General features: G+C 52.6%; 1 protein-coding gene across 4 annotated transcripts in view; it reads left to right on the plus strand.

Moving 5' to 3' along the window:
* LOC105487076 (collagen type XXVII alpha 1 chain) overlaps nt 1–19,557 on the plus strand; it is a 159,037-nt gene that overhangs the window by 51,808 nt on the left and 87,672 nt on the right. For 3 of the 4 annotated variants that reach the window (XM_024794561.2, XM_011750373.3, XM_024794562.2), the window contains 5 exons: nt 2,971–3,024; nt 4,417–4,461; nt 13,083–13,139; nt 13,252–13,305; nt 15,685–15,729. In XM_024794561.2, the coding sequence (XP_024650329.2) occupies nt 2,971–3,024; nt 4,417–4,461; nt 13,083–13,139; nt 13,252–13,305; nt 15,685–15,729 (255 nt within the window). The remainder of the gene's footprint in view (nt 1–2,970; nt 3,025–4,416; nt 4,462–13,082; nt 13,140–13,251; nt 13,306–15,684; nt 15,730–19,557) is intronic. The other variant, XM_011750374.3, reaches the window with a different exon arrangement.

The raw sequence follows: 19,557 nt of genomic DNA on the forward strand, positions 1-19,557 counted from the left end.
CTCCTGCTCCCAACTGAGGGCTGGGGGGATCCACTCTTCTTGGAGGGCACCCGGTGTGTGAATGCTACCTACGCCTGCAGCCTGGTGGAGCTTCCAGATCTCCCCTTTCTTCAAGGCCCCCATGGAGCAGACCCTGAGTAGTGATCAGCCTCAGTTTGCCTACCTTTACCATGGTCATGATGTCCATCTGTACCTGTAGCCTGGTTATGTCAAGCTGACTTGACAGCTCAGGCGGGGACCAACAGGTGGGGACTCCCATGTGGGTTGTGGGAAGACAGAGAAGGTTCTGGGTGGACTGAATGGGGTAAATGGAGTTGGAAAGATTTAAAGCTGGTGTGATGGAATCCTCTCTTCTACATACAAAGAAACTGGGGTCATGGCGGGGCCTGGATAGCCCCAGCTTCCACTGCATGCCTAAGGTGGATCTGGGATGAGGACCCAGGTGTTCTGAGGCCTGGACTTGCTGCCTCTCAAGGAATGCTCAGGAATGGGGTCACACAGTCCTTGGTCAGGACAGATCATGTATCCTTTGCTCCTGAGCCAAAGCTATTTATATTTTGGCAGGAGGGAGAGGACAGAATGGTTGCAGTCTCAGCCCTAATCCCTGCAGCAGACTGGTGGCTGTTAGGAGAGCATGGGGAGGCGGGAGTGGGGGCTGGTAGGTGCATTCCCCAGGAGGCTACTGTGATAGGCAGGGCCTGAGGAGGCTCTTGTCCCAGGATGCTGGACCTCTTCCTTTATTCTGCTGCTCCCATGGGCTGTGCCCCCAGAGGGACCCCCTAAACCCAGGGAGAAAGGTCTTCTCAGTCCAGCCCCAGTCCTGATCTCCTGATCTGCCAGAAGGACAGGGCATGTTATTGACATCTGGCATTGCTCGACTTGCCTGCCAGGCCGGTGGCATCTCAAAGCCACATAGGAGGAGAGGACTGGTCCGGCCCCAGCACTCCTGTCTCTTACAGGCTGCACAGCCCTGGATGGGCAGCCTGGGTGAGCAGTGAGTCACTCAAGCTGTCCTTCCAACCCTGCCACCACCAGCCTCATATTTCTGAAGTAGGCAGAGGGCAGGCTTTGGAATCGGGATGACAGGCTTTGAGACCTGCCTTGCCCTCAGCTAGCTGTGGGACCTTGGGCAAGTCACTGGGCCTCTCTGAGCCAATGATTTTCTCACCTGTAAATCTGGGAGATAAGCCCTATTTGGAATGGTAGCAAATGGCACTCTTTCAGATTATGGATATTAATCATGCTGGATGCCAACAAGGAGGCTCAGTGGCCTCTTGGCCTTCCAGTGCAGGAGAGATGGTTGTGAGCCTCTGTGTTGCTTGTTTGAGGGAAGGCAGTATGCAGAGTGGTTAGGAGCCCAGGCCCGGGATTCAGAAGACTTGAATTTGAATACCAGTTCTACCACATTTCAGCTGTGTGGTCCTAGGCAAGTTACTTCACCTCTCTGGGCCTAAATGGTCTTACCTCTCTACAGGGGGCTGAGTAATAATACTTCCTCGTGGCTGGGCGCGGTAGCTCACGCCTGTAATCCCAGCACTGTGGGAGGCCAAGGTGGGTGGATCACCTGAGGCCAGGAGTTTGAGACCAGCCTGGTCAACATGGCGAAACCCCATCTCTACAAAAGTAAATAGTAGGTGCACACCTGTGATCAGCTATTCAGGAGGCTGAGGCAGGAGAATCGCTTGAACCTGGTAAGCAGAGGTCTCAGTGAGCCAAGATTGCACCACTGCACTCCAGCCTGGACGACAGAGTGAGACTCCGTCTCTCTCTATATATATAATTAATAAAACATAGCACTTCCTCGGGGATGGAATAAATGCTTTAATATATGCAAAGCACTGACAGCAGGCCTGGCCTGTCATTCATGCTCAATAAACATTAGCTTTGGTTAGAGTTATTATGAAATCATTGCACAAAGAGTGGCATGCAGATAGTGGCAGAAGCCCCGGGCGAGGTCGCTGCCCTTAAGAAGTTCCCAGACTAATGAGGACATGAAGCGCGAACACAAATAATGAAGATACAAGGGAGAAAGTGGAGAAGGATGCTACCGAGGTGCAAAAATGGCATTGGGGTGGAGGGTAGAGATTGCTTCTAGCTTGGGGTATCAGGGATGCTTGGCCAAGGAGAGCTCATGAGAGCTGGGCTTTGAAGGATTTGGCTCAGAAGTCATGAGGGATGGAAGGGACATGCCTGGTGGAGGGGACACAGCGAGGAAAGGCTGGGAGGGAGGAGATGAGAGTCACCCTGGGGAAGAACCCCAGAATGGTGATGAGCCCCGGCTGCGGAGTCAGCTGGACTTAGGTGACCCTTGAGCTGATTAGGAATTCCTTGAAGAGAATTCACAGCTCCACCACTGACTAGTCATGTTGCTTTATCTACAGAGCCTCAGTTTCCTTATCTGTCCAGTATGGGTGATAACAATCTGGGGGTCCTTGTGAGAGTCTAAAGTGGTAGCATGCGTGTGCCTGGCACAATGTTGGCACTCCGGGTTCGTAGCCGCTGTTAGTTAATGCCATCACTCAGGCGGCCAGGGGTGAATGTAAGTCCTGCATCCAGGACCTTGAAGACTTAGGAGGAGACATGGCAGGAGCCACGGGCACCTGCCAGCATCCCTGGGGGTGGGGAGGGCTTGGTGCCATGCTAGCATCTAACCCAGCCGCGAGCTTCCTTCTGCAGATCCTGGAGCCCTGGCGCGGGGCGGGCCTCCTGTCGGCGAGCGCCCGCGCCCTTCCCTGGCGTGAGGGTATGTGCCTTTGGACTACATCGTGGAAGCCAGCACCATGCAGTCCATGGGCATATACACTTGCCTCAAGGCCTATGTCATCGAGGAGCCACCGGAGCTGCCACTGCCATCGGGGAGGAAGAGGAGGAGCCGGGATGTGGGATGGCAGCGGTGGGTGGGCTGGGGCAGGCTGGGCCGGCCACACCTCACCGCTTGACCTCTGTGACCCCACTTCTTCTCTTTCCTAGGGCTACATTGGGCTCCCAGGGCTCTTCGGCCTGCCAGGGTCTGATGGAGAGCGAGTAAGTTTGCTTCTTTGGTTATTCACCATCCACCAGCCACCCCTGCCTAAGCAGAGCAGGACCTGCCAGGCACCAGCCTGGGGAAATCAAGGAATTCCTCCTGGAGGAGGTGCACTTGAGTTGAGTAGGAGTCTGATAAGGGGACCAGTCAAGGCAGATGCGTTCCAGGCATAGGGAACAGCATGTGCAAAGTCAGGGATTTACGGTAACTTGGCGAGTTTAACAATCAACACCGCCAAAGTGCTGCATGACAGGGTGAGAGTGGTAGGAGTTGAAGCTGGAGAGGGCCCTGGGGCAATGTCCTAGGTGACCAGGACTCAGGTCAGGAAAGGGACTCTGTTCTGATGGTATGCGGAGCCTCTTGAGGACTTGCAACCAATGAACACCAGGCCCACTTTATAGTATGGATCAGGGGTCTGCAAACTGTGGCCCATGGGCCAAATCCAGCCAGTTGTCTGTTTTTGCAAACAGTTTTATTGAGCTCAGCCTTGCTCATTTGGTTACATATTGTCAATGCCGCTTTCTCACTACAATGGCAGAGTTGAGTAGGTGTGACAGAGACCGTATGGCCCGCAGAGCCAAAGATATTCACTATCTGCCCCTTTCCAGAAACCATCTGCTGATTCCTCTTTTAGACAGATCAGTTGGTTTACTTAAGGAAAATGTGTTGGTGAGGGGTGGGGACAGCAAGAGCAGGTGGCAGGAATTCCAGCAGCCTGAGAACAAGATGGTGTGGCTGTAGCTGGCTGGGGGCAGTGGACTGGGGTAGAGGTGAGGACAGTGGGGAGGGGAGACTGGGCTGGAAACCTGGTCTCTGCTTGGGCCCTGAGGTCTCTGAAGAGCTGAGGACTCCCAGGCGGAGCAGCTGTCTGGGGAAGGTGGTGGGGCTGGTTTGGTGACAGGCAGTGGGTGCTAAGATTTCCCAAGATCCCTGTCCTTCCAGATCAAGTATCAAAGTCAGAGGAGTCCAAAAGATGGTGTGGGAGCTTCTCACGGACCCCTGGCCCAGCCTGGAGGTCCATTAGAAGCCCGTGGGGTGGTGGCCTTGGGACCTTCCTCCCCGCCCCCTCCCAACCTGAGCCCGTATCTATGGGAACTCAGTTGTAACCTCCATAAGCTGGGTATAGAGAATCTTAGGACAGCTGGAGCCTGGGCATTTATGAAGCATCTGCTGAATACAGGAACACTGGCATTTCTCTGTCTCTTAGGTCACCACAGACCCTGACCCTGCCATCCGTCTGACATGCATGTCACTGGGGCTGCCACGCAAATGGCGCACATTGCAGGCCCTCTGTGACTTCCTGCCATGGGTGGCTCTGAACTGGTTTGGGGCAAGCCTGACTGTCCCTGCTGGCATCCTGCCCTGACGTCTACCCTGTCTCTCCCCTGCAGGGCCTTCCTGGTGTTCCTGGCAAGAGGGGCAAGATGGGTATGCCGGTAAAGATTTTCCGTGTCTATTACGCAGACTCTAGCGGGGAACCCCACCTCCCACGGCCACGCTGCCCTGGCCACCTGCTGCCTGGCATCTTCTGCTTCTCCCCCTGCTTTGAGTGTGGGGGCCGCATGTGGGGTTGCCTGGCCACAGGACCTGCTGCTGGCACACAGCGTGACTGGGGCCCGGCTGGGACTGGGGCTTCCGTGGGCTCTGGGCCTCCCTGGGGTTGGCTCCTCTCTCCGTGTGGGCAGCAGTGGCTCTCCAGTGCAGTTCTGTGTCTGGGGGCTTCTGTCTATTTGTGTCTGTGGGTCTGCTGTGACCGGGGGACCTTGGCCAGACCAGGTGACTGTGCTCCCATCTCAGGGAACACTCAGTCTCCACGTTGTCTGGGTGTCATTCTGCTCTGTCCAGTTTGCTCATGCATACACCAGGCCAGAGGACAATGGGGTGTATGGGCAGGGCCACACAGGCATAACCCAAAGAGGGGCTCAGCAGTGACCCCCAATCCACCAGCTCTCTCTATGACTCCCCATCATGGGAGGAAATTGTTTGCCCCTTGTTTGTACCTGTGCAGAACATGGAGAAAGAGCCAAGGCATGGAGAGATTAAGTCACTTGCCCAGGGTTTCAGGAGGAGTAAACAATGTAGCCAGGATTCGAACTCAGTTGGTCTATGCCCGGGGTCTTTGATCTCAGTGGCCGCTTGAGGCAGCCTCTCAGGGTCCCCAGTTTGCAGTCATATTATAAAAATAGGTTCCCTAGACTCTTTGCCTGGAAGGAAGGTCATTCATTCCAGTTATTGAGAAGGGGGAATCTGAGGCTCTGAGAGGCAGAGTGAGATATCCAGGGTCCCTCTGCCACTGCCCTGCAGGTTGACCCCTTGACTTGGAACCATGGTCAGCCCAAGTCCGGGCCTGCCATCGCTGGTGGTTGGTGAGGAAGGGAGTATGAAGAGGAGGCCTGGAGCATTCGAGAGTGCTCAGAGCGGCCTCTCTGTGATTCTGCCACTGATGGGCCTGTTAACTGTTGGAGCCTTTAACCTGGGCCCTCTGGGGGCCAAAGAGGAAAAACAAAGAAAAGAAAGAAACAGGTCCTGGCCTCAAAGAACTGACAGAGGAGGTCCCTCCGCCCCCAACCCAGACCCCTTTGTGGCCCAGACAGGCAGTCTTCTCTAAGGTCCAACACCTGACACATAGACCTGGGCAAGGAGCAGCACCTGATGCTCCCAGCTTCAGGGCAAGGACCTGGAGTCTGAGAGGGCTGGGCTGGCACCTGGGGTTGTCCCTCAAGCCAGCGTGACCTTAGGCAAGGCGATTCATTCATCCAGTGATTATCTGTTCATCCCATGAATATCTGTTGAATGCCTACTATGGGCCAAGCGTTGTGCTTCGTTCGGGCAGAGCAGTGCATGAGACAGAGTTCCCACTCTCTTGGGGCAGACAGACAGATGCACAGTCACTGAATGGGGAAATGGAAGAATGAACGATTAAATGAAGGTTAGGTTGTGCTGAATCTAAGAGAGAGTAGGATAGGGAGACAGGGAGTGCTTGGGGGTTGGGATATTGGATAAGTTAGTCCAGAAAGTCTCCCTCACTTTATAAAGACTCTCAATGAGGTGGCGTGGAAGCTGTGTGGCTTTCAAGGCAAAGGCCCTGGGGAAGGAGCAGGCTTGGTTCAAATTTTCTGAACCACAGTTTTCTCTTCTGAGAAATGGGGACAATAGTATGGCTCATAAGATCATTGTGCTTGTCACTTAGTAAGTGCTCAATAAATGGAGCAGCCCTTGTTCCTATTTCCTGAATGGCTGAGGGGATCTCTGTATTGTGTGACACTGAGCCAATGACTTCACCTTTGCTGGGTCTGGTTTCCCATGGTTTAAGCTGCAGAGTGGAAGCATTTGACTTGCTTAGGTGATCTCAGCTGGGCCCTACCCCAACCCTCAGGCCAGCCTCCAGGGTCACCTTTGGGGGATTTGTTCAGACGCATCTGAGGAGCCAGGCATTGCTGCTTTACAGATGAGATCGCTTCTCAGAGAGATAAATGATGAGGTCAGGGTCACATGGCTGCTCAGTGTCAGAGTTGGATTAGAACACAGCCAGAGCTTTCAACTCCAGTGCCAGAGTGCAGCTGTTTAGAGCTTGGGGTCCGGAGTCTCCTGAGCATGGAAAAGGCAAGACCCAGGAAAGCCTGGGCATGTCATGGCCTCTTCTCCAACCGGACACAACAAGGAATGTCAGCAGGGCCATGCCTCAGTTTCCCCCTTCCACCCCATCCTCTGCATCCTCCTCATCTCCCCTCCCGGCAGCCCCTTCATACACCTTCTCCCTGCCGTGTTCCTGTGTTCCTCTTGGAGCTGAAAGTCACCCTGTTCATGGCCTGGCTTAGAAGGCAGTCCCAGTTTTGAGGTCCCATTATCCTGCCTGTGTGAGATAAGGCCACTCATTCATTCCTCACTCGACCAAAGATTATTGGTTGAATATATTATTCTATGCCAGGCGCTAGGGATAACACTAGCCAAAACAGACAAAAATCTCTGTTGTCATGAAGCTCAAATTTTAAGGGTAGAGACGATCAATAAACAGGATGAATAACCAGAAGAGGGCATGGTTGCCACCCTAAGCCCCCTGCAAGCGAAAGGAAGCAATGTGTATTGAGGCCCTTGGTGGTGCATAGTATTTGAACCACATGCGATTCTCCCAGTGAACCTTTGAGGCGGGATTGATCATACCCATTTTCCAGATGAGAAAACTGAGGCTTAGACTGTCAAAGCCATTTGTCCATAGACCCTCTGAACCCTTGCCCGACTGAGAACTTCTGTCTGCTTCCTTGCTTTTTTGCCTTTAACTTTCTAAGACTAGGCTCTGACCTCCATGACAGGTGTGTTCCCTGGCACCGGGGTGTCAGATGTGGGTGGAGAGAAACACCTTTTCAGCCCTAGGCCCATGCAATACCCTTGAGAGCTGTGAAAATACCCTCGACTCTGTTCCAGCCGCCGTGGCCAGCAAATCGGCAAGATCTGTGTCAGATATGATTTAATGTGTATGTAATGGGACTTCACATCGGCTGAGTCCCTACAGCTTTGTCTCTGTCTCCGCTGGGCCTCTGAGTCTGCCATGGCTCTCAGCCTGAAGACCGTGGACAGTCTTTAGGGCCATCCCTCTGTTGCTGGTGCTCCCAACCCCTTGAACTACATGGTGGGGTTGGGGGCTCCCGTCACGAGTGGTTTTTCCTCCTTATCCAAGCTTTAGGCCGGGCAGTTTCTAGGCACTTATTAAGAAGAGGAAGTGACAGGGGAATGAGCTGAATTCCTTCATGCCAGATCGCAGCTGGCGTCATTTCTGGCAGGGCTGGTGATGATTTTGCTGTAGTCGGTCTTTCCCCAGCAGGCAAAACCTCAGGCCCATGCCTGCGGCCTCCTCAGTATCTAATTTGGAAGGGCGATGTGTGAGAGTCTTTTACTAACGGGAGCTGAGGAAGAGACAGTGGTGGTCAAAGCACATCAGAGCTATAATAGGAACCTTCGTGATGGCCTGGCCCAAACTCTTTTTTGGACAGATAAGCAGACATAGCCCAGAGAGGGCAAGACACTTGCCCGAGGTCTCACAGCAAGTTGTTGGCAAAGTCAAGACTTGAACCCAGAACACTTGCTTTCCAGGACAGGGTACTCTCCACAGGGCTCCCTCTTCTCTCTGCTCCCATCTTCAACCTCCAGAGGAAAGCTTGGTCCACAGCTCTCAGCCCTCCTCATACCTCCTGCTAAGAGAATGTGTTGTGGTTTTCTGAGGAGGGGTCCAGATAGAAAATGTTACCAGCTTTGGCTGGAGCTGAATGGGTTTCTCCTGCCTGTCCTGGCTTGTTGGACATGGCTCAGTGTCACTCACAGTGAGAGACTGAGCCATGTTTCCCAGCCAAGGGTCTCTACGAGCAGGCTAGGAAGATGCTGCAGTGAGTCCTACCTGTCTTATCCAAATGTACTTTCAAGCCCGCTGGGATGGCCCCGCGAGGCAGGCCGCCACGCACAGCTTTTCTCATAGCCGCTGGCCAGGCCTGCCGAGACTGGCCTCGTGCAATGAGTCCGGAGGGAAGACCCTGAAGCTTAGAGCTGGAAGGGCCCAGCCCTGGCACTGACTCCCTGGGGTGTGGCTCAGGGATGATTGGGACCTGCCCAAGGCCACGCAGTCCTCTGGGAGGAGGCAGGGCTTCTAACACGGTGCATTTGGGCTTCAAGTTCATGGCTCTTTCCAGTTCTCAGATTACAGGGAGCAGGCAGCCAAGTGACAGAGAATTCCTATTTCCAAGTAGGGAAATTGAGGCCAAAGCAGATTAAGGTTCTTAGCTGAGGTGATGCTGTGAGCTGGGGGTGTGGTCTCCAGTGACCCAGATGGGAGCCAGAGCTGACCCAGGCTATTGGTGCCCCTGGAATCCTGGAGAGAACTCTGCCTTCCTGTCTTCTCCTTGTTCCCTGAGGTGACTTTTCCTGAGTAGATTTCCTAGTGGATTTCAGGACAGCAGGGTAAAAACGTGTTTAGACCACGAGAGGAGGGTGCTGGGAAACCTCAAGGGGTCTATCCATGTCAGCACGCTTGGAGCCTGCACACCTAGAAAAGAATATGGCTGCTTCAAGTGCAGTAGGAAGGATGCAGGTTAGACTTAAGCAGGAACTTCCAGGCTTTGGAGAATGTCCACCTGATAGAAGTTCTCCGAGATCCTTTTGCGGGCTCCTTCTAGAGGTTACTAAATATTCCCACTCTTGATATAAACCCTAACTAGTGTAGTGATGGCACATTAGAGTTGACCAGGGGTTGGATTAGAAACATCTCACCGTTTCTTCAGCCCAGCCCTGCCAGGTGAGTGGGACAGTGCTGACTGTTTTGCAGACCAGGGACCTGAGCCTTAGAAGCATGAGTGGAACTTTGGATTCTAGATGTTCCTTGTTTCCCTGCCCCTGTATCACACCCCTCGGAGCAGACGTTGGGGTGGACACTTCCTGGAGGCAGAAGAGTGCAGGAGATGGCCTTCTGCGTTCTCCACGGCATCCCGCTTTGGATGTGGTGGCGAGGACCATCCCTTCCTCAGCTCTATTCCTCTGAGTTGTTGTGGCCAAGAGAGAATGCAGAGTCTCACTCCTGAGCCTTGTTCTATCTCCTCCTGGGCCTTGTTCTGCTCCAAGTACGAAGTGTTCAGTTCTCCAGAGGGGCCCGACCTGGGAAAGTAGAGAAACCACGTGGCTGGGGCCCCGGCAGGGAGCCGAGCTCATTCCTTGGGCCTGGGGCCAGCCTGCTGCAGCCAGGAGCTCGGGCATGTGGAGGAAGGTCCCTGCTGCTGGCCAGGCTGGGCATGCATGCCATGTGGTCGCCTTACACACACAGGCATGGCCAGAGAGAGGGAAGCAGATGGGGTTGAAGTGGGGGCTATACATCCAGCTCAGCAGCCGCTGCTCTAAGACCCAGGGAGGTCTGGGGTGACTGCTGGAAATGGCTCTGCCACTTAGTAGTGGAGGGATGAGGCAAGGTAGTGGGTGAGGGGGGTCTTGGGTGTGTTGTCTCCCCATTGGTGTAATGAGGTGGTGAACATCAAGAACATCTCAGGTCTTTTCATCCTTAGACCTGATTGTTCCAATCAAAGATTTGTTCCAGCACCTTTAAAGCTCTTTTTTCCAACCACTATGCTCTTAATTACAAACCCTAGATTCCTAGAGGTCATCTGCTTGACCCCTCCATTGGAAGGAAGATTGAAGATGGAGACGGGGGTGCCTCCCCGAGGCCCTCAGCATGTCCAAGCAGAACCAGTCCTTAGCATCAATCATGCCATTCCTTTTTGCACATTAGCTCAGGACTCTAATGAGCCCTTTGAGAGCCTGTAGGCTGGTTCTAGTCCATCTCTTCATTCAGTGTCCAGTTGTAGCTAAGAGAACAGGTTCTGGAGTCACACGGCCTGGGTTCGAATCTCATCTCTGCTATGCCAGGGCTGTGTGACTTTGGAAACTTTTCCTAACCTCTCAGAATCACAGTTTCTTCATCTCGAAAATGCAGCCAATAATAGGACCTGTTGGGTGGTCACGCTGTTGGAGTTTACTGTTGTTATGATTGTTTCATCCCACCATCATCGCCCTCTGGTTAGACTCAGGCTGCATTTTGTCTGCAGAGGTTACTCCCCTCCAGAAATTGACTCAAAATTCTGATGACCGTCTCTCCCTTGCTTATACCTCAGAGACATTCCCTCACGGGGCTGTGGCCTCCCATGTGGCAATGAGGCACCCTCACTGAGGCACCCTCCATGTGGCGTGTCAGCTCATCCTCACAGCAAAGAAAATTGAGGCCCCAAGAGGCCCGTGGGTGGTGCAGTCAGGACTGTCATGGGACAGGCTGGCCCAGCAGCTGGGCCTGAGAGGAGTCTTTGAGCCAGCCTGGAAGGGCCTCTGAATGCAGACCCATGGGTCTGAGACCTGCCTGGTGGCTGCTATATGTGAATATATTGGGCATCACAGGGTCCTAAAGCGTCCTTAGAGATCACACACCCTCAACCTGAGCAGGACAGAGGGTCAAGTGTGGGGGCCTGCCCAAGTTCAGACAGCCAGCCTGGAGGAGAGCCAGGGCTCATCCGCAGGCCATCTCCACATGCTGGACTTGGAGAATGGAGCAGGGACTACTCAAGTCCTGTTCCTTGTAGGCCATGTGAAGTCAGCCAGGTGACCAACCAGACAATATCCCCTTTGTCTCAAGGAGTTGCTTTCCTCTCCTACCAGGTCCTTCTACCCCAAAGTCCAGAGGCCACAGGTGGGAACTCATTGCCTTCAGAAGGCGCCCCTGGCTGGGCGCCATGGCTCACACCTGTAATCCCAACACTTTGGGAGGCCAAGGCAGGCAGATCGCTTGAGCCCAGGAGTTCGAGACCAGCTTGGGCAACATGGAGAAATCCCATCTCTACCAAAAATACAAAAATTAGCCAGGCGTGGTGGTGTGCGTCTATAGTCCCAGCTACTTGGGAGGCTGAGGCGGCAGGATCACTTGAGCCCAGGAGGCAGAGGTTGTAGTGAGCAGTGATCATGCCACTGCACTTCAGCCTGGGTGACAGAATGAGACCCTGTATCATGAAAAAAAAAAAAAAAAAGGAAGAAGGCTCCCCTGGCCACAGCCCACCTGGCTGATTCTTGTCCCAGGAGGTGAGACGATCTACCTTCAGCATGACCAAGAAGGACTGGTTTAGGTGAGACTGGAATTTGGCAGGTGAGCCCCTAAAGATGTGGGAGGAGGAAGCTTGGGTAAGGTCAGATATGCTCCCACAAAGACATGATCTGGATACACACACACACGCATACACCCTCCTCTGCCACACTCCTCTGCCACCCTCTGCAACCAGTTGGACACGCGTTTGAGCAGCCTCTGCATACCAGGCTTTGCCCATGCATAGCTCATATGAACATGCCAAACTCCAGAGGTGGACCTGAGCTCTGCTTGCTTTATGACCTTGGCCATGTGATGTTGCCTAACCGAGCCTCAATTTTCCCGTCTGTGAAATGAGACCAATAACTTTTCCCTCAAAGATACATATCAAACGCAAATGAAGTCTTGCATGCGAAGTGACTAGCTTGGTCTCAATTTCATTATCGTCTTCTCATTTCCTCCTTTTGGTGTCTGAATGAAGCCACACCTTCTGTGGGGTGAATGTCAACCCAAGAGGACTTCCTGGCAGAGGAGAGATTTGAAGGGACTAGGGCTGCGGGGCAGGGCCAGGCTAAACACCTGGTTTTACACACACACATTTCAAAGTGTCTTTGCCTAACCAGTAGAGACTCTGGTTTGGGTTTTGTTTATAGGTTTGGTCCTTTGGGTTTAGTGTGCTCACTGGACTCCTCCAATAGTATTAGAAACCAAAAACAGGATGATCCTCTGTGAGGAATGTTTACCATTTGAATCATAGCTCCAGCATTCACTTGGTCAGGAAAACATGTGCTTTGTTTTTTTCTTTTAAATTACATTTCCCTGGAAAAACAATGATTTGAATTCAAGGAGGGGAGGAGAACAGGTTTCCCCCAACTCCAAGCTTGAGGACTTTCTTTTCCTTTTGAAGTGGGAATGGAGTTCTGTCCCCGGCCCCTGAAGGCGTCCTCACAGCTGATATTTTTCCAGCTGCCTATCTCCCCAGAGCTGGAGCGGCCTCCAGAGTGGGGTCAGGGACGGGGCGGGAGGGACAGACCTGCCTGGGCCGGGCAGCTCAGCATCTCTCTGAGCTGCTGAAACACCTGTGGGGGCTGTGCTCGTGTTCACTGGTGGTGTGACTTTGTGTGACCTTGCCACTTAACTGTTTCACAGCCTCGCTTCCTTTATCTGTCAAATGGGGATCATGATTTCACTGGGTGGCTTTTGAAGAACATGCCACAATCAGAGAAGGTCTGAGCTGGGAAATGCAACAGAGACCTTCCCCTCCTTGACCAGTGGGGAAACAGAGGCTCTTAAAACTGGCCTAGATCCAGCTTCCTGCCCCTAGTCTGTGTCCTTCCCATTCCATCAGGACCAGGTCTCAGAACAGAGGATTGGCATTTTCATGCTGGGGAGCTGGGTACCATTTTCTTTTCAGAGACTGAGTAGAAAGAAAAGGACCCATGAGAAATTCTTTATGCGCAGGTGCTTGTCGATTGTAGGGGTGACCTCAGGACTCCACTGTCTGCCCGTGACCAAGGAGTGAGACGGCTTGGACATTGTCCTTGTGTCCCCCCTGGGGGTCTGGATCAAAGCCCACCCTGCAGGTGAAAACACTAACCTACAGATGTTTGTTCTCTCTCATGCCCTCCAGGGGTTTCCTGGAGTCTTTGGGGAAAGAGGCCCTCCCGGACTGGATGGAAACCCTGTAAGTATTTCAAGTCCTTGGGAACAGGAGATTCCGAGTGAACACACAGCACATTTTAGGAGTCCATGCTTTAGGGTCAGACAGACCTGGGTCAAATCCCAGCCCTGTCAACTACCAGCTGGGCACCCTTGGGCAAATTACGTGACGTCTCTAAACGCTAGGCTCCTGTCTACTGTGACTGCCCTGTCGCCCCCCGTAAGAGTCCCCAGCCCACTGAGCCCCTGGGTCCAAAGCTCCAGGCTGCACCCCGTTTCCAGGACTTCGGAAGGTTCATGGATCACTCCCCACTGGAGAAGCCCCGGCTGCTGCCATCTTACAAAGCATCAGAAATGTTTATGGGCTGGCAGAGGCTTGGGGAAGCAAACGGTTTGCAGGCCGTGTTTGGAGAAAAGGAAGAGCTGAGTTCCAAAGGAATCTCCACCACAGGCATGTTTATAGAGTTTGTAAATAATTAGAGGCCCAGGCTCTGTTCCACGAGGAGCCAGGTCAGCCTGCCCTGGGGAGCCGACTCTGTCTTTCCCTTCCCGGCTCCAGGCCGTGGTGGGAGAAGGTGTTCATGGTCCCCCATCTCTCCTTGGGGCTTCCTGCCTGAGCAGCTGTGCCAGCTGTGCCCTCTCCAGTGGTGGCTGCTGCATTCATAACCAGCACCCGATTAGGCGCTAATTCAGTTCCACAAATGCTCCCTGAGCCTGACCCAGCCAGGCTCCCTTGGGGATTAAGCCTTGACCTCAGAGCCCTACGGACCTGGGTTTGAATTTTCTTGCACCACTTGTCAGATGTGTGAGCTTTGAAAAATCCATTCACCTCCCTGAATCTCAGTCTCCTTGTCTGCAAATTGGGGGAATCAGAATTCCAGCCTGAGGCCGGGTGCAGTGGTTCACGTCTGTAATCCCAGCACTTTGGGAGGCCGAGGTGGGTAGATCGCTTGAGGCCAGGAGTTCAAGACCACCCTGGCCAACATGGCAAACCCCGTCTCTACTAAAAATACAAAAAATTAGCTGGGCGTGGTGGTGGGCACCTGTAATCCCAGCTACTTGGGAGGCTGAGGGGGGAGAATTGCTTGAACCTGGGAGGTGGAGCTTGCAGTGAGCCAAGATCACACCACTACACTCCAGCCTGGGCAAGAGAGTGAGACTGTCTCAAAAAAAAAAAAAAAAAAAAAAAAGAAGGCTGTTGTGAGAATGAAAGGAGGGCGGCCAAGGTGTTGCGCTCATCACACGGGTTCAGTGGGTGAGGCTGTGTAAAATACTGGGTAATCTGGGGTACAGTCCTGACCTTGAGGTGTTCATGGGCCATTGCTCTCCTCTGTCACACAACAGGCAGTGGGATGGGTGGGATTAAAGAGGTCCCAGGTGACTCTTTGGAGAAGAGAACAGGGAAGTAACATTCGCATTGGGATGAGGAGATAGGTGGGGAGACATTGCAGGTGGAGGAAGGGGCACCAGCAAAGGCATGGGGTGGAGGGAAATCAGAACCTCTCCCTCAATACATCACTTGTTAGAGTAACTGTTAGCGATATGCAGTATCATTCTGCGAGTTTCCTTGGGGAGTGGCAGGGATGTCTATATGCTCCTGGCATAGAGGAACAGAAAAGACCTGATGTCCGTTTCTTCCCCTCATTTGAAGCGAAGGCTGTTGCTTACTTCTCATTACTAATCACAATGTCTAGAGCCCTGGAGTTTGATATTCTCACTTTTCCATTTTGAACTTGACTCAAACCCCTCCACCTGTCATTTCTCATGTGGGCCATGGAAGATTCATGTTTAAGATGAGGAAACTGAAGTGTAGGGGGGTAAATCACACACACAGCCTCGTCTCCCGACTCCCAGGCTAGAACTCTTTCCAGCCTCTGGGGGGCCCTGGAAGAAGGATCTGTGAGGGTGTGGGGTGCTGGGGAGGATTCTCCGAGGGCCACAGCACCTCCTGGCTGAGAAAGGGAAGGAGGTCAGCTTAGAGGCTGTCAGCTTGGAGTCCTCCTGGCTTTGTCATTTCCTTGCACCTGGCCTTGGGTGAATCACTTAACCTCTGGAGCTTCAGTTTTCCTGTCTATAAAATGAGCGTGAAATGTCAAGCACCATGCACATCTGTATGACCATGATCGCGATTCCGCTCATTCCTTTATGCTTACAATGGGAAGATACTGGATTTGGAAGTCCGGCCTCCCCATTTGACAGACGAGGAAAGCTGATGGCAGAGAGGGGATGGCTGTGGTCCAAACTCCAGGCCAGACTCAGGAAAGTCCCTGGAGCCTGTGGTCAGGAATAAGGAGAGTTCAGCTCTGAAAGACCCCACCAGGTGCCTGTGTGGAGGATGACATGGAGGGAGGGGCCCTGGAGGGAGATGGGACAAGTAACCACCTTGGTGTCTGTCTATCTGCAGGGAGAACTGGGCCTGCCAGGCCCCCCTGGAGTCCCCGGCCTCATTGTAAGTACACCGATGCCTGGGGCAGCGGGTGGGTGTTGGGGAGACTCAGGGTGGAGCCAGCGTGTGGGGAGCCAGGAGCAGGCCCTGCAGGGGGGTTGAAAAGGCCCCTTTCTCATCAAACCTCCGGAGGGACTGGGGGGCCAGGAGAGACCAACCTGGGTGGGGAAGGTGAGTGGGGGAGGGTGGGCGGGCTGAGGGAGGAGAGCCCTGCTGTGTGGCCTCAGGTGGATCACCTACCTTCTCTGAGCCTGCTTCCTTATTAGTTAAATGAGATGAGCGCTTGGAGCACGAGATTGCCAAAGCACTTTCACAGCTGCTGCGTGCATGGCCATTGCTCTGCAAGGAGGTGTGGGCAAGTGGTGGTGGCGTACTTATTTGACAGGTGAGGTGTTTCAGGTCCAGAGGGAGGAGGTAGCCGGCAGGGTGGTCTTTTGCACTCTTTTCCTCCAAGCTGACTTCAGAGCCAGGCCACCTAGGTTCAAGTCACAGGCCCGCCATATCCTGGTTGTGTGACCTGGGCCAAGCCACTTACCCTCTCTGGGCCTCGTTTCCTCATCTGTGAAATAGAGGTGATAGCAGAATCATTCTGGAGTGGCTGTGAGGATTAAAGGAGGCATCACATGTGTAGTCCTTGGCACAGGATCTGGCACCCAGTAAGTGCTAGTGGAAAATATTGTTATAATAATTCTTGTTATTACCTCCTGAAATGCCCAGGGCTGACAGAGCCTAAACACAAGGAGGTGGGAGGCGGTCTGACCTGACTCCATCCAGGTGGCGTAGGCCTGGAGGAGTGGTTCTAACCAAAGCCAGGGCCCCTGCTGGGCTTTCAGTGGAGTGAGTGTTAACCTTGTGCCCAGCTCCAGGGGCCAGTGAGAGGTCAGAGCCTGGGAAATGATACTCCAAGTGTTCCCATAGTCTGATGCCCCCTCCGCCCTGTCCATTGGGTCATTCCTCATGGGGTTTGAGTCTGGGGGCCCGTGGAGGGACACAGGTAAACTATCTGCTGGCTTGACAAACGAGCTTCCAGCTTTACCACTCCAGCAACTGTACTGAGAAATTCTGCTCAGGGAAAGGCTGGAGGAGGCCCCTGAGGTAGGCAGGAGACCCCATCGCTCAGGGGAGGCCAGTCCTGGGAAGATGGTCCAAATGTCCCCATGGCCACCTGTGCCTGCTCAGGTGAGTGGGAGCAGAACCTGGGTGGGGTGGGCAGAAGGTGAGAGCCCTCTGTGTCTGAATCCTGGCTTTGCTACCTACTGACTGAACTTCACCTTGGCCTCACTTCCCTGAGCCTTGGGGATCCCCTCTGTGAAATGGGATCATTGTATCCACTCTTATCAGAACCACAGAAACACACAGTCCGTTCCAGTCCAGTGGCTCAGAGGACAGTTTCTGGAACCAGACTGCCTAGGTTCAAATCTCCTAGCTCTACCACTCATTTAATCACAATCCGGAGCAAAATTTTTAACCACCCTATGCCTTGGTTTCTTCGTTTATAAAATGGGAACAATATTGGTACGTAACTTGGAGGATTGTTGTGAGTGAGGATGTAGATAAATAAATATGTAAAGTGCCTAGTATATAGCAAGCACTCAAGAAGTACTAGTTATGATAGTAATAGCTATTGTTGGTGTTATTATATTACATACACATGTGATATTTTACACCCGGTAGCAGCTATCTTGGTTACTGACTTGAGAAAAATTTCACAGTCACATTGGAACTTGGTTGGAGAGAGTGCTGCAATTGATGAGTGATGTCTGCCTTGGCTGGGGTTGAGGAAGTGTCAACACATGAGTCATAAATTTGTCATCCCTGATGTCCATTCAGTAGGACTTTGCTGAGCACCTTCTTTGGCACAAGGCATTGACCTAAATGCTTTGGAAAAAGAAATATCTGCCATGGGAATTCGAGAACTCTCTAGAAGTCTTCTAATCTGACTCTCTCTAAGCCCAACAGGAATCCCTTCTGGAGCATCTTGGTCATATGGTGATTAAACTCCAAATTGGACACCTCCAGTGTAAAAAGTCCCTCCCTCTCTGGGAGCCTAGTCCATTCTACACAGCTCTCATTGTTCAGTGTTTTCCTGTGGATCGAACCCAAGTCGTCCTCACTGTCCCTGAGTGAGGCTGTTTGAGGTGTAAAATGGTCTTTGTCTGTGCTTCCCAGGGCTCCCTCTAAACAATTCCAATCCCAAAGCCTTTCTGAAGGGATGTTTACATATCCTGTCTGTCATCCTTGGCACATGTTCCTATTTGTCATCATCCCAGCGTTCACTAGGTTGGGTCCCGAAAGGAGCAAGAATATTGCTTAGTGGAATAAACACAGATTCTGGGGTTTTGGACTATAGCATCGTAGCCCTCCTGGTTCTACCTTTTTTGAGATAGAGTCTCACTGTGTCTCCCAGACTGGAGTTCAGTGGTGCGGTCTTGGCTCACAGCAACCTCTGCCTCTCGGGCTCAAGTGATCCTCCCACCTTAGCCTCCCAAGTAGCTGGGACAACAGGTGTGTACCGTGACGCCCAGCTAATTTTAGTATTTTCTTTTTGTAGAGACAGGATTTTGCCACATTGTCCAGGCTGGTGGGCTCAAGCGATCTGCCCGCCTCAACCTCCCAAAGTGCTGGGACCTCCTGGTTCTTTACAAAGTTCATTCTTACCTGCACTCTGCTGCACTCCACTGTTAGGGTTGCCAGATAAAATATGACACCTAGTTAAATTTGAATGTCAGATGCAGTATTTAGAACACATTTATGGTAAAATGTCACTCATTATTTATCTGACATTCAAATTTCACTGTTCCTGTCATTTTAATTGTTCAGTCTGGAAACACTATTTGCAGTGTCTGTTAGGAGAAACCCTTTCAGCAAATGGGAAAACTGAGGCCCCTGGTCAAGGTCACGTACCTGGCAGGTGAGGATGGAGGCCATGAATCTCAAGTCCTAGTCCAGGGCACTCCTGTTTTTGCTTCTGAGCAGCCTGTGCTGGGGGCAGAGTCCTGGGCCATTTCTGCCTTTCATGGTACCCCCTTTTCCCAGAGCTGATTTGTTCTGCCTTGTGGTCCCTTCATGCTGTGTCTTTTTTTGGCCACTTTCAGCCTCCTTCCTCAGTTTTTAGATTCTTTTCGCTGCCAAGATGAAATGTCCTCTCTCCTGTGACTGTGGGGTCACAGGGCTGGGCCTCAGCCCATCAAATCACCTCTGCTCCCCGAGCGAATGCCTCCTTCCCCCCTGGATTTTTGGGAATAGCAGCCTCTGTGCCTGGGGGAAGAAACTGTCTCCCCAGAGAGCTGGAAAGGAAAGGAATTTTCTAACCAGGAGTTAAAGAGGAAGAGGGATTGTGAGTCACCTACGGTTTTCCAGAGGATGTGGGTTTTTAGCTGAGCAAATGGGAATTCCACGTATTGATAATCATTTTAGTGGAAATTCAGATTTATTCAATGCCTCTGTCTAGTCAGTTGAAGCAATTTGCATGCAGACTGAAGCCAAACCTTCCTTCCGTCCCCCGGGTCCTTGCAGCCGGGAGGAAGGGCGTGAGAGGACAAACTAACATTTATTAAGCGTCTGCTCTGTGCATCGCATGCACTGGGCTGGGGAGGCCTCGCGAAGCCGAGGTCACCAGTTAGAGAGTGGAAGTGTCGGGCTTGTCACCTGGGTCCATATGCCTCAATTCCAATAAGCCACCGGTGGCTCCCTGCAGCCTCAGAGGTGAGAGGGCCTCCACACAGCCCTCTTTGAGTAACTGAAACCCTTTGGCAGGCTCTCAAGAAAACTGTGCCTGATTCCAGAATCTGCTCAACAAAGACGATTTCTGTCCTTTCTATTCAGAGTGAC

Source organism: Macaca nemestrina, chromosome 14 (assembly GCF_043159975.1).
Source record: "Macaca nemestrina isolate mMacNem1 chromosome 14, mMacNem.hap1, whole genome shotgun sequence".
Classification (NCBI taxonomy): Eukaryota; Metazoa; Chordata; class Mammalia; order Primates; family Cercopithecidae; genus Macaca; species Macaca nemestrina.